Below are 17,240 nucleotides of genomic sequence, written 5' to 3' on the forward strand. Positions count from 1 at the left end.
CCAGAATGTGCGTCGAGAGAGAATGTTAATCGCGAGTCGAAAATAGAATACCTATCGTTCTTCTCTCAACTGAAAATGTTGGGTCAGTGGTCAGTTGAATTATTCCAAACGGAAGAGGCTTAGAGGTCCGTCACTGCCGGTTAAAGAGCGTGTCAATCATCGGACGTCATCGACTACAGTGACGCTGTGGAACGACATAGTCGTGTAACGAAGGATTTTTCTCACGTGAAAGGAGATAATGAAATACTTTTCCCGTAGTTGGTCGTTCAAGGTTTATCGATTCTCGAGCGATTTTTATATTTAGCACGTGTTGCCGTTGAGGATAATAGACAGGAAAGTATCAACTTTGTCTTCCTCATCCAACGATGTACCCTTACATTGTAGCTCGTTGCGGACTTGAACTATGTAAGTCAAACGCTGCAAGTCTTAGCAGCAACTGTTTATATCAACGTATCACCAGGCAAGCTGGTCATAATGACACTAAGATCCTGACACTATACTAAACAAGTTCCTGCATAACCGGAGAACCGTTCACATTACCCATGCGGTAGCGAAATCTAATTACTGACCTATCACATCAGCATTTATTTAATTCTTTCTTGGAAAATTGTCTGTCGTTCCGTTAATTGTTATAAATGAATTGCTCGAAGGTGTGTTGAAAGCTTGTCCGAAGCTCGATTTTTAGTACCACGAGTATAAAACCGTACCAATTATGCATTAGAAAGGACCACTGTCGAATGATTTATTACCTTGAGCAACTATTTATTCGACGGCGTAGTAGTTGTCACATTTGTTAAGCACGATTAAGTTTATCTACTGTCACGTTTGATGTCGGAAGAGACAATACATACATATATCTATGTGGTGGTTCTTATAGCATCGACTGTAAGTCTATAAATTTTGCAACGTCTATTGTCCGACCATACGTTGCACATCAATTTTTCCAATGACATTTTACAATCAGTGGGTCTCGCTAATGTATCAGTTTCCTATAAAAGTCAAATAATTAGTACCTCGTAACTCACGTATAATCCTGTTGCATATTCATAATTGTCCTCTAAGAATAATATCACCATTAATGTCAGGATTAGTGAATATTTGAAATCTCTGAACAAACGTCGAATGCATCGATCGGAAACAAATTTTTCTTTCCATCTCCTCATGGTATATAATTGCTAATTTATGAGGTAGCAAATGATTCATCAAAGAAGGAAAGTAATAAAATTCTTTTTCCTCCGTATACGGAAACATTTTATTCCGAGTAATAATATGTATCACTTTCCTTTATTCCCCGATCTCGTATCGTTAAAGATTGACCTGAAGAAAGCCAGAATACAATCGTAGTCGTAAATATTAATAACGTTACTTCCGTTCACAGTTGCGAACACAGTGTCTTCTTCTACTACTTTTAATATGGATAATGTATTATGGTAGATGTGATTTGCGCGAATCGTTGATTTATAGACTAATTACAATACGGCTGACCGCGATAACCCGCGACAAAATAAAAGTAATTTAACCCTGTCCTTCGACGCTCATCCAGAACAATATCCAACAAAGAAAAGAGTAATATACTTGTTGATAACAAACATTTTTTGTAGGTATTATGCACGATTGTTTCATTGTTTAAATCATTTTCAGCGCATTCCATTAATTTCCTTACTAACATGCTAATACGGTATACAATAATGCTGTGACCTCAAAGTTAACTTCTATTCCTTCTAATATACGTAATACGATAAATTAATTTTATTCATTACACATTTTCTCAAGATATACAAAGCAATGGAAATACTACTCTAGTGCTCAAATATTCTCCTAACTCCTCTCCACATATCGTTAATTCGACTAGCAGCTCACGGACATCGATATATTCGTCCCTCCTTCACCGAAAGGTAATCGGCACACTTTTGCGGCGAGAAGGTCAGAATAAGCGAGACGTGCTGTAGGGACGATTGTTGACGATCCGACTATATAGTCAGGAGATCGCGTTTGTATCGGTTCCTTTGGTGAGCGAAGCCGCGAGCGTGGTTGCTTGGAAGAGATATAAGACTACGACAGTACAGCTTTGTGTTGTCAGAACGTGGAGGATAACGTTCGCTGCCGTGCCGAAGGGAGAGAGAACCTTGCCACTGAGCGTCCATCAGTGGTGCGTGTCGAGAGACGGACTCAGACTCTCAGCTACCACTCCGACAGTAGTTTCCTCGCGGTCGCGATCGCACGACGATCAATCTTCCTCGGATCCACAGAGCACACCACACGATACCCGACGCGAGGTCCGACCAGAGCATTCTCTCTAGCTCCTAATATCGAATTAGTCTCTCCTCGAGCAACCATCGCGGCGCACACCCTCTCCGAGGGCTGGGGATAAATACATCGTGCAGCATCTCTCCGAGACAGGGCCGTACCACCCTCGTGGATCGTGATTTTCCGTTTGAAGGATCATCTTCTTCGTTGGAGCAATCCCTTTGTTTGACGTGACCACCGACGAACTCTATTTTCAGAGGTCAGTGATTATTAACGATCTTTTTTACCACTCTGTTCATTTTGTAATCAGAAAGCATCGAATCACGAGTGTGCGCAGAAATATGTCGTCGCGTCGTGCCCTACGAGTGAAGAGGGAATTGGTAGAGATTCGTCCTGGGACTGTTAGTTGATTCCTTAATTGTCTTAGACGCTCTGTTAGTTAACTTTGTGAATCGAGGTTCTTTAAACCTTGATCGATTAATTTAGACTATAATTTTCAACATTTATTTTTCTCTCTTTAACATGGGAAATATTGAATGCAAGACGTAAACACGAATAATACTTACTTTAAACCGGTCCAATTTAAGCAATCAAGAACTGTACAATTGAGTCAATTCTATCGTCACGGATTATTAAATACGTTCGCGTCTAGTATTGACATTTAATTTCAAAATTCTTTTCCATCTGAATAAATATTACCGTCTGAAGAAATGTGACAGAATTCTGTAAATGATGTGTTCTTTTATCGTCCTTACATATAAACTATCACTTTGCTTTTCCCTTCAATGATTGAAACTCGAGTAGCTACAAAAAAAAAGAAATGTAAAGTTGATGGTCAACTTCGGGAAACCAATCGATCTTACATTTTTTGGTGGATATCCTTCTCTTCGAGGTTGGAGTCGCTCACCTGACACCTGAATCAGAGGTCAATCAGTGTTTTCCTTAATTCGCTGGAATGCTGAACCTGTTTTAAACGGGAAATGCACCAGCCATTGCCACCGAGTGCAAATTCCCAGGTGAAGTTTACGTTGAATCCAGGGACTGCTTTTACACAAGCATGCGATAGTTTATGCTAGGGATGCGTAGCGTATTGCGTGACTAGGCTCGCGCGACTAGATCTAAAGCAGGTCCTGCGTAGAAGAGGAACCTGCGGAGTTCAACGATCGGTCGCTGCAAAGGTTCTCTTCTCGAACGTATTATGAAATGCAAAATTGATCAAAGTAGCTTGGTATTTAATTAGTCTTGATATGAATGCAGTTCAAAAATGTTCAAAGACACTGTTCAATTCAGAGTATTCTTCTTGAAGCAGCCCCCAAAGAAAAAGCTGAAACGAAAATTTTGCACTCGCTATTGCCAAAGACTTCCGTATCGTTAGTTTCATGGTCGCGATTCCGTGAGAAATGTTTCGCTCGGTTTATTTTCCGGACAACGAATGTGAATGAATTGTCAATGATCGATAGAAATATTGCTGTGACGAGTTTCCGTCGTCTACGCCCCTGCTTTGGTCGCAAGGGAATAAGCACCGCGCCAGATTTGCCAGAATAAATTAAACGGCCGCGCGTTCGCATTAGAAGCGTTGCAAAACAGCAAGAGATTAGTGCAAGAGGTGTAGAATGTGAGCGGGAATACGAAACCGCTCGATCACCACTTGTTTGGCGGCGGCTGTGCTTAATACGCTGTCTCGATCGAGGAAAAGAAACGATTACGGGGAACAGTGAATCTCGAAATAAAACGAATGTTTGCGCTAAATGCAGCTCAAGCCATGCGAACATTGCTAAATTCGCTCATATTCGATTCAGCCATATTAACTTTTTTCACTGCTGTAATCGATCTTCGATACAAAAAAGTCTGCGTTCAATCAATCACAGGATTCAATCGCCGACAATCCTGCTTATAAATACGTATGGCGATTAAATAAAAAGAAAGACTCTTGCGAAATTATCCGTGAAAGTCAAAATTTTATATTGCTGGTGTTTGGTTTATTTCGAGGATCCAGAATAATATTGTTACTCACGCTGGTGTGTACTCGTTTACATTGGTGGACAGGTAGAGGATCAAGTACACATATAGTGCACCATAAATAGGAAGAAAATGTGGGAGTGACGTCGACCGAATGACGATGTTATAAAATGTACAACAATTTGCAAAATTTTCATTTCTAATTTCATTTCATGCCGACAATACCCCATAACTGAAGTCGAGAGGTTCATATTAATTAAACATATATGCATCATTTAATTTAATGTATAAATGAATAACGATGACAAATCGCTTTCGTATCGTTTCGTAAACATATATGTTAAAAGAAATAATGAGAAATTAGTCGTTCAAGTCAATTTATGCCCGACAACGAGCAAGATAAGAGTTGTTGTTCTCGCATCTTTTAACGACTGTTACATTGATTACCATTCGCAGTCAAAGGTGGTTGAAAGGTGGGCGCTTAAAGTATAATCGATTATTCATATTTTAATTCTCATGGACTGTTGTATCGTCCATCGAAAAGCAAATCAACTATGTTACCTAACAACTTTATCTTACTGTTAAAATTGATCAATTTGGGCAATCGATAAAATTGTTAGATAAGAATGGCGAGTGCTCTTCAATCAATGATTCGTATGAGAAGATTAGAATTATACAACGACAAAAAAATACAGTCTAATTACAGAAAGTTTGCTTAAAAGGACTTCCCCAAAGTTGCACTTAATGTCAACCTTCTCATACTTATTAATACCTGGAATAGTTAAATTAAATTCACGATAAATGAAATGGATTACGAAATAACAACCGTACCGTGCTGCCAAAGATTCCAATTTCTATTCCAAAGGAAACGACTCTCATTTACATCTTGCAAAAATTCATTGACATTTCTAACAGGTGATTACGATGCGACGTAATTTATTCGTAACATGTCACACGTGGAATCTATTTGAGCAATAATTCTCTAATCGTGGGAATAAACGCGTCGAAGTTAGACTGTCGAGCGGTGCATAATGTGACGACATAAATATTGACGTTGCAAAATTTAAAATCGCAAGTACCCTATAACAAATAGCGTGGCAAGTTTATCAGAAATTCTAATTCATGCTGTTTACTTTTTTTTTGCGTGGAACGATTGGTATTTGACGATCGTTGACGCCTCGTTTAACATTATTTCTACGGAGAATATTTCCGTGAACAGAGTCAAATGGTTTACGAAACGCTAAGCAATGAAGATCATACTCACAACTGGACTCGACAAGTGTACACGACATTTATGGAGTGTTTCTGCATTTTCCTTTCAAACGATTAAAAATTATGATTAAACAAATGCCTAAGAAATTCATAAATCATACTCGACGTGCAGCATCTCATGAAGTTTCCAATAGTTCACGCATCTTATTACTCAAGATATTCGCATGAGATTGGCTTCTCCAAACAGTTCCAAGCTAGTTATGTTCAGTTTGCAATTAGAAGTTATCACAGCATGTGAATGGCCATAACTTGAGGATAAGGTCGAGAAGGGAACACGATTTTATATACATTTTTCATTGATTCTACGTCCTTGATCGGCCTCTGAGTTGGGCTCCATTAGTTACATCACCAGGGATGGGGAATCTGGGGCCTTGAATTCGTATGCGAAATTTTCGAATATAAATTGCAGCCTCTCGTGCATTTTTAGCAGGTACTTAACTCGCCTTTTAATTTGCCGTGTGAACACTTTCCTGGCTGGCAAACGTAATTAATGGACAAGATAAAAATATTATGCAAGCGCGACATAGAAAAGTAACTTTCCATTTCCTAGTCTTACCACTTTTTGCGAGCATTTGCCAAACGGGATGACATCACCGAGATAAAGTAAGATGATATTTCGTACACATCATAATCAGGGAAAAAACTGGAACTACGGGTACGTGTTTCACTTGGTTTCGCTATTGCGGCCACTTGAGTCGGTTTCTCTCACTCACGGTCATGGCGCCTGACCGCCCTTCGTCCATAAAACGGCAAGAAAGTAAAATGCGGCTAAAAGGGAGAGCGACGTTCCTTTCGAACGCTCTTACGAGATCGGACGCGCAACCTCTTTAATCGTTGTTGTCCGATCCATGAACACTGGACGTTTCCAGCTGCGCGCCTTTGTTGCACGCGATACGTCATTATTTTTAGTGCAACTTCAAAGCCACGGAACGTTTTTGAAATTTTACGCTGGATGATCGGCGTAAATCGTTAGAGGGAAGTCAGGTTATCGTTCGTTTCTCCAGTGAACGCTCTGCAATTGTTTGTTTGTTACACGCGGTATTTCCTTTCTTTTTTTTTTTTTGATAGAACCTCAAAGGCACGAAACGTTTTTGAAATTTTCCAGCGAGTGGTCAACATACATCGGTAGAGGAAGGTCAGGAAATTCTTTTTCGGCACCCCGAGGGTACGAGAATGAAATGTGTTGAAAAATTAGAGAAACGGATGTGAAAGATTCAAAATTCGATGATTTTCAACCTGATGTTTCTTCCTTTCAACCTTTCTTGTCTGACTAGTATCAACTGAAGCTCCTTCCAGGACTGATCTTTCTTTTTCACCGCAATAGATTTGTTATTCCACTGATGGTTCATTGGTTTATGTACGAAACGGATGAGAAAGATTCAAAATACGATGATTTTCGAGCCGGTGTTCGGTTGCGAATCTTTATTGTCTGACCTAGCACGAGCTGAAACTCCTGCCGACACTGATCTTTCTCTCTCACCGCAGTAGATTTGTTATTTCATTGGAAGTTCATTGGTTTATGCATTGAATAGATCAAATAATGAATCATTGAATAGATCAAATAATGAATCAGTGATGCATCAGGAAATACAATTTTATTGTAGATTCAGTCGAACAAGCAACGTATCATAGTTTGCTTACCCTTTATCTACGTAAAAATGTTCTCATGTTTCGCGCCAGGTTAGAGGCTTTCCTTTCGCGAAGAGGAATGATAAAGAATAGTTGCGAGCAGATACCACGATGCTTGCATTCTCCATTTATGTAAATCGTCTTGGACATTCCACTACTCTCCTGCGTGCATTACCTTGAGGTTGCAACATTGAGATCGGGACACGTCTAACCTGTAAATACTGAAGATTTATAAAAGGCACGATGACAGTGTTGTTAAATGGACCCATTTGCTCTTCGCGAACAAAACGCTCGCTCACGTTCCCGTATTGTTCTTTGATCATGGGCTGTCTCTCTGTCAAAGCTTTAGTTATTTACGAGCGCTTATTAATGACGTCATAGGAGGAAAGAATTGGCCAAACGAATTGTCGAAGAGGATCAGAACGCGGTTCCTTGTTTTTCGAACGATTTCTCCTCTGGTCGTTTTTGCATTCTTTCTGGACGTGTACGAAAACACGTGTAAAATGTTTAGCGTTATGAAAGGCGAATAAATTAACGAGACTAGAAGATTACTATGTTTGCGATCAACCAAACAAGACCTGAACTGCGTACGAGAGTATGCAATTGCATGAAACTATGGGACTGTTCGAAAAAATTGGCTCACAGTTTGAAAGGCAAAGTTATTGCTACACATACGTCAAACTTCTCAGGAATAAAAATACAAAATATTACAAAGTAGACCAGTTCACTTTGCCTCAAACCGCTAATTAATGATACGTTAGCAAATCTGTTTATTCGCAACCTAAAACCTTACAAACCAGTTTGGTTGCGATACGGGTTTTTAGAAAGTTGGAAATCGGTAGCCAATTCTCCGAATAATTCTTTCAGCGAGGTTTGTCAAAATAGTATTGGCGTTGCGAGATTTAACTTAAAACCGACGGTGGCTCGTAGAACGGGAAGTACAGCCATCTTGAAGGGTACGATTTCATCGGACCCCATCATTTATGCTTCCAGTCAAAAGGAAGATTGAATTTCTAATAACACTATTCATCACGGACTACGTAATATTTCAAAATGGTTTTCGCACATGGTCGCCAATGCGTGGAAAGGTCAATGTCACGCGTGCAGCTGTGAAATGTGCCACTCACAGTTATATCGGCCAAGAATTTAAACTCCCCAAATGCCAAGAACAGCTATTAACAAACTTTTTAATTGATATGCTTAATACGAATAAATTACCATCGGAAAAAATTTTGTCATTCTTCTAGACGATGCGCTTTTTCTGCAAAGGGGTCAAATGTATCGATGAGATTCCCAGTTAGCTGAAAAATTTTAACTCAGACACTCTCCTGTTTACTTTAAAACAATTAATATTGAACTCCGGTAAATGCTCGTTAAGTAGTACAATTTGAAAAAGACTCAAACTTTGAGGATCCAAGACGGATAAATATAAAGTCGTGAGAATATGGAGATGGCGAAACGGTAAAGGACTTTCCAATCCCACTTGGAATAAGAAATTTGACACACCCCGTGTGCAGTGGCGGTATGTAGATAGACGTTAACAAATAGCAGTAACGATAATCCGTTGCATCACGCGCTCGACCCGCTAAATCGCTTACCGTTGAAACAAACAATGGCGCAACAGGGTGACATATCGTCTGTAATTACGATGAGATCGATACCCGATCCAGCGTTACAGGTATCGATCGGACTCCCGAATCGAAAGGCTCGCACTGTTTTCGAGCAGCGGAACGCGAAATCCGTTACCGTGCAACCGGTTTGCTACACTTTCCTCCTACGGTCCTTGCTCAAGGATCTGCGTGGGATTTAGCACCGACGGTGGCACGGCTCGAATTGCTCCGAAAACGAAATTCGCGGAATTCACCTGCCTTGAACCCCGACGCCATCTTTTTCCTCGCGGTGAGCAACCACTGGGAACATTCCGTACACGTTGTTTACTCGGTGGTTTCACCGCGATCCCAATACCTTCGACGACGATGAATCGAGATTGCAGCCAGGGATCGATTCCCGCGTCCACGTGGACGCGAGGCTTTCTCGTTGCGTCAGAGATCAACTATGACGAAAACTCGGTGACCGTTTGTTTGCCCGTCCCTTTCTGGCCACCAAGGATAGAACGGCCCGTTAGCAATATTTTTAATAACAGCCCCGATACTAGCGAAGCGATCAATCCTCGACACCCGTGCTTGCCACACGCGATTCCGCGGTTTGACAGCTCGTTATCATCGAATTACGGCACGCGTTTAGCAACTTTGCCGCGTCCTTGAGGAACGAGGTGCGCGCACTCGCGATAGATATCGCAGTTAAAGTCCGTTACCACATTCCTAATTCGTTATGCCCTACAAACCAGTGTTCATTCCGTTCCGTTTCGTTTTCGTCACTGTTGGCTTTTAAACGCGGTTTTCGCTTTGTCCAGTCGAAAGAATTGCATTTCTTGCATTTCCTGGATACTCGACCTTGGGATATTTCAGGCGAGAGTTTTACATTAAGAGCGACATGTTTAGAGTTTTTTTTTTTATTCTCGTGTACGAAAACATTCGCAAACGATTCCGAAATAACGAAATTGAATGTCGCTTGGATCGCCAACAGAAGCGATGTCTTTTAAGTATATATTCCTCAAGAACATTCAACATATTAATTGACCACCAATCAGTTTTTATTTCCTCGAGCCGTTTTAACGATGTGGTTTGTCCTTGCATTTTTCCATACATGCTCTGTCTTGTTTATTAAGCGTGGTACGAAGCGAACAGAGATTTTTCATTCGTTCCAGACTACGAAAATCGAGTGCCTTCTTCTTTTGGAGCGTCCAACTCTCAACCAGAATCGACTTCGCGAGTTTAAGAATGCAAATGGGGGGTCACGTGCTTACTCGAACGCAGGGGAATCCCAGGCACCTGGGGGCAACGTTCTTCGAAACGGGACGCTACGGGGAACCCTTGTGGGGAATCACGCGTAAACAAAATTGCTCGGACCGTCCAGGTATTTTGGTCAAGCAGAGATGTTGTGAAAAGGGCCACGGGAGAAGAAAGAATCACGCATTAACGATCCCGTTCACCTTGGTCTCTGGTTACTATCCACCAGACGAGGTTACTGGCTCCCTTCCAACTGACCATCTGCAAGTTTGGAGTCAAACTGCATCCCTCGTTTCAGGCGATCCTCTTACTCCCAGACGATCCGCCTCTGGCACTCCAGTCGTTCTTTTTTTGCCGCTGATTTCGACATACCTCTCATATCGCAATGACGAAACGCGTTTCGTTTCCCCTGCGTCGCCAATTAACCTCCTCCCGTTATAGCTCACCATCGATAGAATTCGTCTGACTTTCGTCCATCCAACGTGGACCTTGCAACGAAGTACACTGTTAGTCGCGGGTTAAACAGAGTAACGTGTAATTGCTGTTTCATTGAAATGTATTATTTATCAGCCCTGACACAATGTTACTCTCTGCTTGTTCGCACGAAAAGTATAATCGAACGCATTATTCATTGTTTCGGGTGTTCGAACCCTGGTCTTTGAACCCTAGACACATTTCAAATGACGAAACGAAATCTATTAAAATAGGCTCGATCGAGACTTCGTCGAAGTAATCGAGTCGACTGACTGACCCCGTCAGTTTCGCAACGTGGCCACGAACACCTGGCTCTCCAAGACAGAAAAAACATTAAAGAGAATCCATAGCAAAGAGTGTCATTTGCGTATGTATAATTTTATTAAGTCTTTAGAAACAATCTATTTAAAATATCACGATCGATCCATGTATGGATCATATTTCACAGCCTATATCGGGTGCAAAAGGTGAATTTTTCATGAATATCTCGGAAGTTATTGCGGCAATTCTCATGAAAAATGAAAGTAAGCAAGTTCCCTACTAAAGAAAAGTGTTAAGTGATGATGGTGCATAGTCGCCCGTTTACCGTGTAACGTGACATGACAATATCGAGTTTTTGTTTGTAAGAATGTACAAGTGTATGCAAAAAATTTGCTCGGCAGCAGGTTTTCCTCGGTCAAACCGAAAGCGACTGGACTAGTGATCTCGTCCCATTCGATCGAGGAGGGGATGGACAGGACTTTTAGTAGGACTCTCGGTACAGCCAATCTACTCGGCCAATTGGTCGGTGGAAAAAATTACTGCACAATAATCGCGGCACGACTGATTGCACGCTAGACATAATTGGCCGGGGTGCAATTAGGAGGTGGTGATAATTATTCGACGTTTATTGCTCCCGCGACTACGTTACGCGCTCGAGGACGCGGCTCGATGAGCAACCAGCCGCGTATCGCTATTATTTTTGCGCTTCCACGAATCGTGTTCGTAGAATCTCAATGATTCACGCTCGTTTACGCAGGATCACCTTTCGCTGGAAATCCCCCAGGGCCTTTCAGACAGTCAGACAGGGTCGTGTTATTTGCCTGAGTGACTTGCACGCTTTCGAAAGGGCCCAAATCTATACCGGGCCGCCCAATACTGTGCTCCGATATATCATGGCCTTGCTGGTATTCGGAGTTCGGAGACATGTGCACATTGACGGTATTTATACGCAAGATGCTCGGTGAGGCGATCAACAAATTTCACCTACGCATTCACCAGGTGATTAGGCCTGGTAATGAATTAAACAGTTTATTTCATACAAAAAGAAATATGTGAAGCTGCGAAAATAACGATTTTCTGTTAGTCATCTAAAACATGAATTCATTGTATAGTATTCTGAATAAGGAATGTACTACTGAATCATCATGCTTCGTTAGAAAAATGAAATGTGCCAACAACGGAATTACGTATGGAATTATGATAATAAGATGTTTCGACTGTTACGCGACGAGACGGGAAGCGTTATAAATAAGTTACTGGGATAAATTAAAGGATAATATGCCACACTAACTGTGTCTCAATTTTTGTCTTGTGGGTATTGATTATCTCGTAAACAATTGTGAGAAGTATCGATACCCAGACGTGTTCTCCAGTGTTTCGATGACAAGGCACAATAAAAAGAATTTTTGGACGGCATGTAGTCATTCTCACTTGAAACCGCAATTACGTCGATCCATAACGGAGGTTTCCTCGTTGCTTGCTTATTGATTTCCTCCAACGCTGTTCACTCAAGGCGAGCATCGATGAACCGCGTTCGATAGTCCTCAGGGACAACTGCATTCTGATCACCGGGCTAACAGGCTTATTACGTACCGATGATTCTGAATCACGTCGCTGTACCTGTAATCAGCATTAGGGAAAATGTGTCCGTGATTACGCTTAATAAAAAGTCACTACAATCGGCAATTAATAATCAGAAATGATTAGCTCTCGGATGTTATAAATTACTAATTCATGACTGCAGATTGCGAATGTAATGCATGGTTACTGATTAAATTGATAATCGATGCTGTATCTATATCTGATTTGTTGTATCATCGAGTAGTTTCTCTAGTCTAGCATTCATCCTACCACCTGGTAGCTAAAAGAGATAAGTTTGATTACTACGATCCTCGATTGTATTATATTCTGTAAAAACTAGTGTAAAATCGATTACGAGATCGCAGCAATTTCTTGACTATCCATTTTGCGTTTTAAAACTGAGATCCCTGTATTAACCCAACCAAACTGTTGCTTCTGTTGCAGATTAATCCGTTGAGGAAGAATCGGGGACAATGTCGGGCATCGTGGAGTGGTACAAGGACCTCATGAACAACGCTAGTGGTAACGAAACGTTATTAGTTTATTATTGCTCTAAACCTCACGTCCGCTACGGACTAAGTCGTTTTACATTTCAGATCCGAGGACCAGTGATTGGTTCCTGATGTCGGGGCCAGGTCCGTTGCTCATGATCGTCGTCTGCTACACCTACTTCAGCGTATCCGCTGGGCCGAGGTACATGAGGGACAAGAAGCCGTACGACTTGAGGAACGTTATGATCCTGTACAATTTCATACAAGTCCTGCTCAGCATGTATCTCTTCTACGAGGGTCTGATGAGCGGTTGGTTGACAGAATACAGCTATACCTGTCAGCCTGTCGACTATTCGGACAACCCTAACGCTATGAGGGTACGTGAGTTACATTTCGAGATAGTAGCTTTTCAGAACCGATTATTACCGATCTGGAGGCATTAGGATCAGGTGTCCAAGGTAGACGGTGGAAATTATTCCTTTTTGGAGGAACTGTTAGATATAGCAATGTTCCAGAAATTGTTCCGCCATCGAGGACGAGCCCCATTCCTCCCCTCGGTCTTTCGTTCACCTTGCTCGTTCTAAGACGACTTCAATTTACCAGAAGTAGTTAGAATAATAACGTATTCGCTTCCTCGGGAGTAATTCCACCCACGTTCGCATGTTTCCATAATGTTGCGACCTTACTCAAGACGGAAGAGACCGAGAAAGATTGTTACTAAGTGAGGTCGTTTTTTGTCATCTTGCTTGCATAAACAGTCGTATTTTGTTTATATGATGTTGTACCAGAAACGCGGACCCCGGCTATGGAATATGACGATCAATGCACGGGGTGTCCTACCAGAAACGGAACAATATCTGAAACGAAATTTAGGATTAGAAAGCACTCAGAGGTCCTGTCGATGCTAACATCCGTAAAAATTCCAATTCGCAGATGGCCAACATCGTGCACTTCTACTTCATCTGCAAACTGATCGAGCTACTGGACACGGTGTTCTTCGTTCTCCGAAAGAAGAATCGTCAGATCACCTTCCTCCACGTATACCACCACGGTCTGATGCCGATGTGCGCCTGGATTGGGTGCAAGTTCCTGCCGAACGGTCACGGTACCCTGCTGGGCGTCATCAACGCGTTCATCCACGTGATCATGTACACGTACTACATGCTGTCCTCGATGGGGCCCCACATGAACAAGTACCTTTGGTGGAAAAAGCATCTGACGTCGCTGCAACTGATCCAGTTCACCATCATTTTCTTCCACAGCGTTCAGATGTTCTTTAACAACTGCAACTATCCGAAATTCATCACATTCTTACTCACGCTGAACTCGTCGATGTTCATCTACATGTTCGGATCGTTCTACGTGGAGAACTACATAAAATCCTGTAGAGCGAAAGCAGCCGTGAACGACGAGTGCGCCAAAGCGAGCACGAACAGCAGCAAAGAGAAGAACAAAGCCGAATGAAGCGGAATCGCTCGACAAACGTCCAGGTCAGCCTCCAGACGGTGTTCTCCGTCGACCATGGACCACCCGTTCATGTTCATTAGCTGTTCAAGGTTCTGTAGCGCAGATGGACGGATTCGATGGAATGTTTGTTGTCGGTTTTCTACGGGAGAGACGGGACCGTGTCGTTCTCGCCATTTAGCGGGTACCTCGAGGTCCATTCGTGATCGTAGAACGGACAATTTATGGTCGCGCGTGAGACCCGGTATAGCCATTGGATGTACATAGTTAACAGCATTTTTCCATCACTGATTTGCTTATGTCGCTAATTCGATGGAATGGAATCTAAAACATTGCCTACAACCCATACAAGATGCAAAGTTTCAACTGATAAAGGTGATTTTTGTAGAAGAGATTTGTGGAAAATGTAGAATAATATTCTTTCGTATTCCTTTATAAGAACACACCGCTTCTAAGTTACTTATATGCACTATGTATTTTGAGACACCATGCATAGCTTTCTTGTGTATTCGTAAATTCCTTTTACCTCGAATGCTAACACGTTGCGTTTTTCTCACAACCTAATCAAACGAGAAATGCTCACAGGGATCGGCGTGGTGCATCTTCTTTCAGAAAGAAAGCTTTTTAATTGTTTCTAATAAAAGATGCACTGTGCTGATCGACGCGAGCCTCCTTTTTTATATTTAATATTGCGGTGGTTACATCAGATTTTGGTTTTAAAGATATGACTTCAAGAGGTGTCAGATCTCATTCCGTCTTTTTCGACATCATTTAACCATTCGGTTACCGTTTCTAACGAAAGTCGAGTCGAACACATTCGAAATTTCCGCCATTATCGTCAACGAACGAAGAGACCCGTCGAGTGCTGCGACTGGAAACACTATCGATTTCGCACGGTAACGCTCGATTCTCAGCGTCGATAACGAAGAAACCGATCGTCGAGGCGAGCGCCATAACGATCGACCGGCTCGAGACTCGATCACATCCAACGAGTTTTTGCTCATCAGTCGATAAAGCAACAAAAACTTTTACGGCCGTGTTTGAATGCAAAGTTTGACAAATTTTATTCCGAATAACGAATAAAAATTGTAAATTCATCTGAGAATTAATTTATATTTATGTTTTATTCGTAAATTTATTCGTGCTAAGATTTGCCCAACTCTGGCTGAATGTATGTACATATTTGTTCTTTCATCGCGTTACGCGAGAATGATCGACAACGACGTTCATAGGTCCGACAATCGAAGCTCTTGGGACAATTCGATACTGGAATATTTCTTCTTTTTTGTACGAAACTATGTAATACATGTATATATACTTATTTGTTTGTTGATATATGAATTTGAGTTATACGGCGTTGGAGGTGTTCTCTGCTGCGTACGAAGGTTGGAGCAATCGTGAGTCTATTAGCAATTAAATGAAACGTTGTTTCTCAAACTTAACTTATTAGTGAACCTATAAACAACCGACCAAAGTTTGAGATCCATTGCAATAGGCTATTCAACCTCTGAAAGTATTCCGGATTTGCACAATAAAGAAGCCATATTTATACGTGTACGTATTCGATCCTCTTGTTTAATTTCTTACAGTAGTTAAGCTTACGTCTATACCGATGGTATGTTAGCTACACGTCTAATCTGGGTTAAATATCAGTAACCTTTAATCACACTACTGAAAGTATAAATAAATCTACATTAAATTACAATGAACTAGACTGAACGAACTATGAAGAAAAAACTGAATTTCATTCGTGTAATGTTGATTCTGAGAAAACGAAAAATCGGTAATCAACGTTCAAGATAGTCGAAATAATTCAAAGATGAGGATGATAAGGTGACAATACATTTATCGCTGGAACTGAAAGGGTTGAATGAAACTTTGGGCTTGATTTCTATTTTAAGAATCCTAAGTAATCGACGTCGAAGCTAAGTTTTGCGGTGAAAAACACCTCGATCGTTCAATGCCAACGAATCATCGATTATTCACCGATTGACGGTTTTCGTCGTCAAAGGTCTCGACCATGAGACCCGGGGACCTCTTCATCCGCTTCATGCTAAAAATGCCACTCGACGGTATTGACTCGACAGTACCGACCATGGAAATTAAAAGCTGGCCATGTCACGCGCGTCAACGAGCATCACATGGACGATGCGAGAGACTTCACTGAGGAAAACGTTGAAATCAATGGAGGAGGAGTCGCGGTTGAGTAGGTACCCAAACAATGGGAATTAAAAAATGCATCGTTGCCCCCATTAAGGGTAGTAGACGACAAACTTCTCCGACCTTGGATCAGAACTGATAAAGCATTAGTACAAACTGAAAATAAATTGAAATAAATAATCGAACGATATAGAGAACGATACGATTATATCATAGTTACCATTAACCCTTAAATGCCGTAGGTTTTAAATTTATACCGAACTATTATATCGAATTGTACACTTGCAATTGGTTTGTTTTAATATTTGGCTGTGTGTGTGTTACTATTGCATAATGTCCTTTTAAACAAATGTTAACAAAATAAATTGAATACATAAATCGTATCGAATCTATAGCAATAGAAAACAAAATAAACATCAGGATTATATCGTTCCCGTTATGTCACAACCATCAATGCGCGATTCGATAAATTCTGTAATTCGAAATTCTGGCATTGTTAAGCTGGCCAATAACCCAGATTCGTGAATCAAGCATAAAGTATAATCACCGTCGTTATGTAACGTTAACATTTATCGTCGTGGCATAAATTTAGGAACAAAAGATGACTTCGTGATTGAAATAAGAGCTTGCAACGGTAAGGGATAATAGCACCATTTATCGAAAAGAGATAAGAGTTCGCGAGTCAATTTTATTCTACCACGCAACAGAGGTATAAACGTTATATTATTTACGAAAAACGCCGATGGAATTTGAACTTTTCCTCTACACATATTTGTTGAGCTGTGGAATACGACCTGCTTTGAAATATTTTCAATTTTGTTGCGACGAAAACAAACAAGAATACATACCCCTT

At 41.2% G+C, this 17,240-nt stretch overlaps 1 protein-coding gene across 1 annotated transcript; it reads left to right on the plus strand.

Annotated features, from left to right (window-relative positions):
* Nucleotides 1–1,912: 1,912 nt before the first annotated feature.
* Nucleotides 1,913–15,784, plus strand: LOC128872425 (elongation of very long chain fatty acids protein AAEL008004-like). Its single transcript, XM_054115088.1, has 4 exons — nt 1,913–2,506; nt 12,717–12,794; nt 12,869–13,140; nt 13,697–15,784. The coding sequence occupies exons 2-4, from the start codon at nt 12,746–12,748 to the stop codon at nt 14,225–14,227; spliced, it is 852 nt and encodes a 283-aa protein (XP_053971063.1). The 5' UTR covers nt 1,913–2,506; nt 12,717–12,745; the 3' UTR covers nt 14,228–15,784.
* The last annotated feature ends 1,456 nt before the right edge of the window (nt 15,785–17,240 follow it).

This window comes from Hylaeus volcanicus, chromosome 2, assembly GCF_026283585.1.
Source record: "Hylaeus volcanicus isolate JK05 chromosome 2, UHH_iyHylVolc1.0_haploid, whole genome shotgun sequence".
Taxonomy (NCBI): domain Eukaryota; kingdom Metazoa; phylum Arthropoda; class Insecta; order Hymenoptera; family Colletidae; genus Hylaeus; species Hylaeus volcanicus.

Coding starts and splice junctions, on each gene's coding strand:
- LOC128872425 (XM_054115088.1), top strand. CDS start 12,746: ATGTCGGGCATCGTGGAGTGGTACAAGGACCTCATGAACAACGCTAGT. Junction 12,795..12,868: donor CCTCATGAACAACGCTAGTG/GTAACGAAACGT, acceptor TTTACATTTCAG/ATCCGAGGACCAGTGATTGG. Junction 13,141..13,696: donor ACAACCCTAACGCTATGAGG/GTACGTGAGTTA, acceptor TCCAATTCGCAG/ATGGCCAACATCGTGCACTT.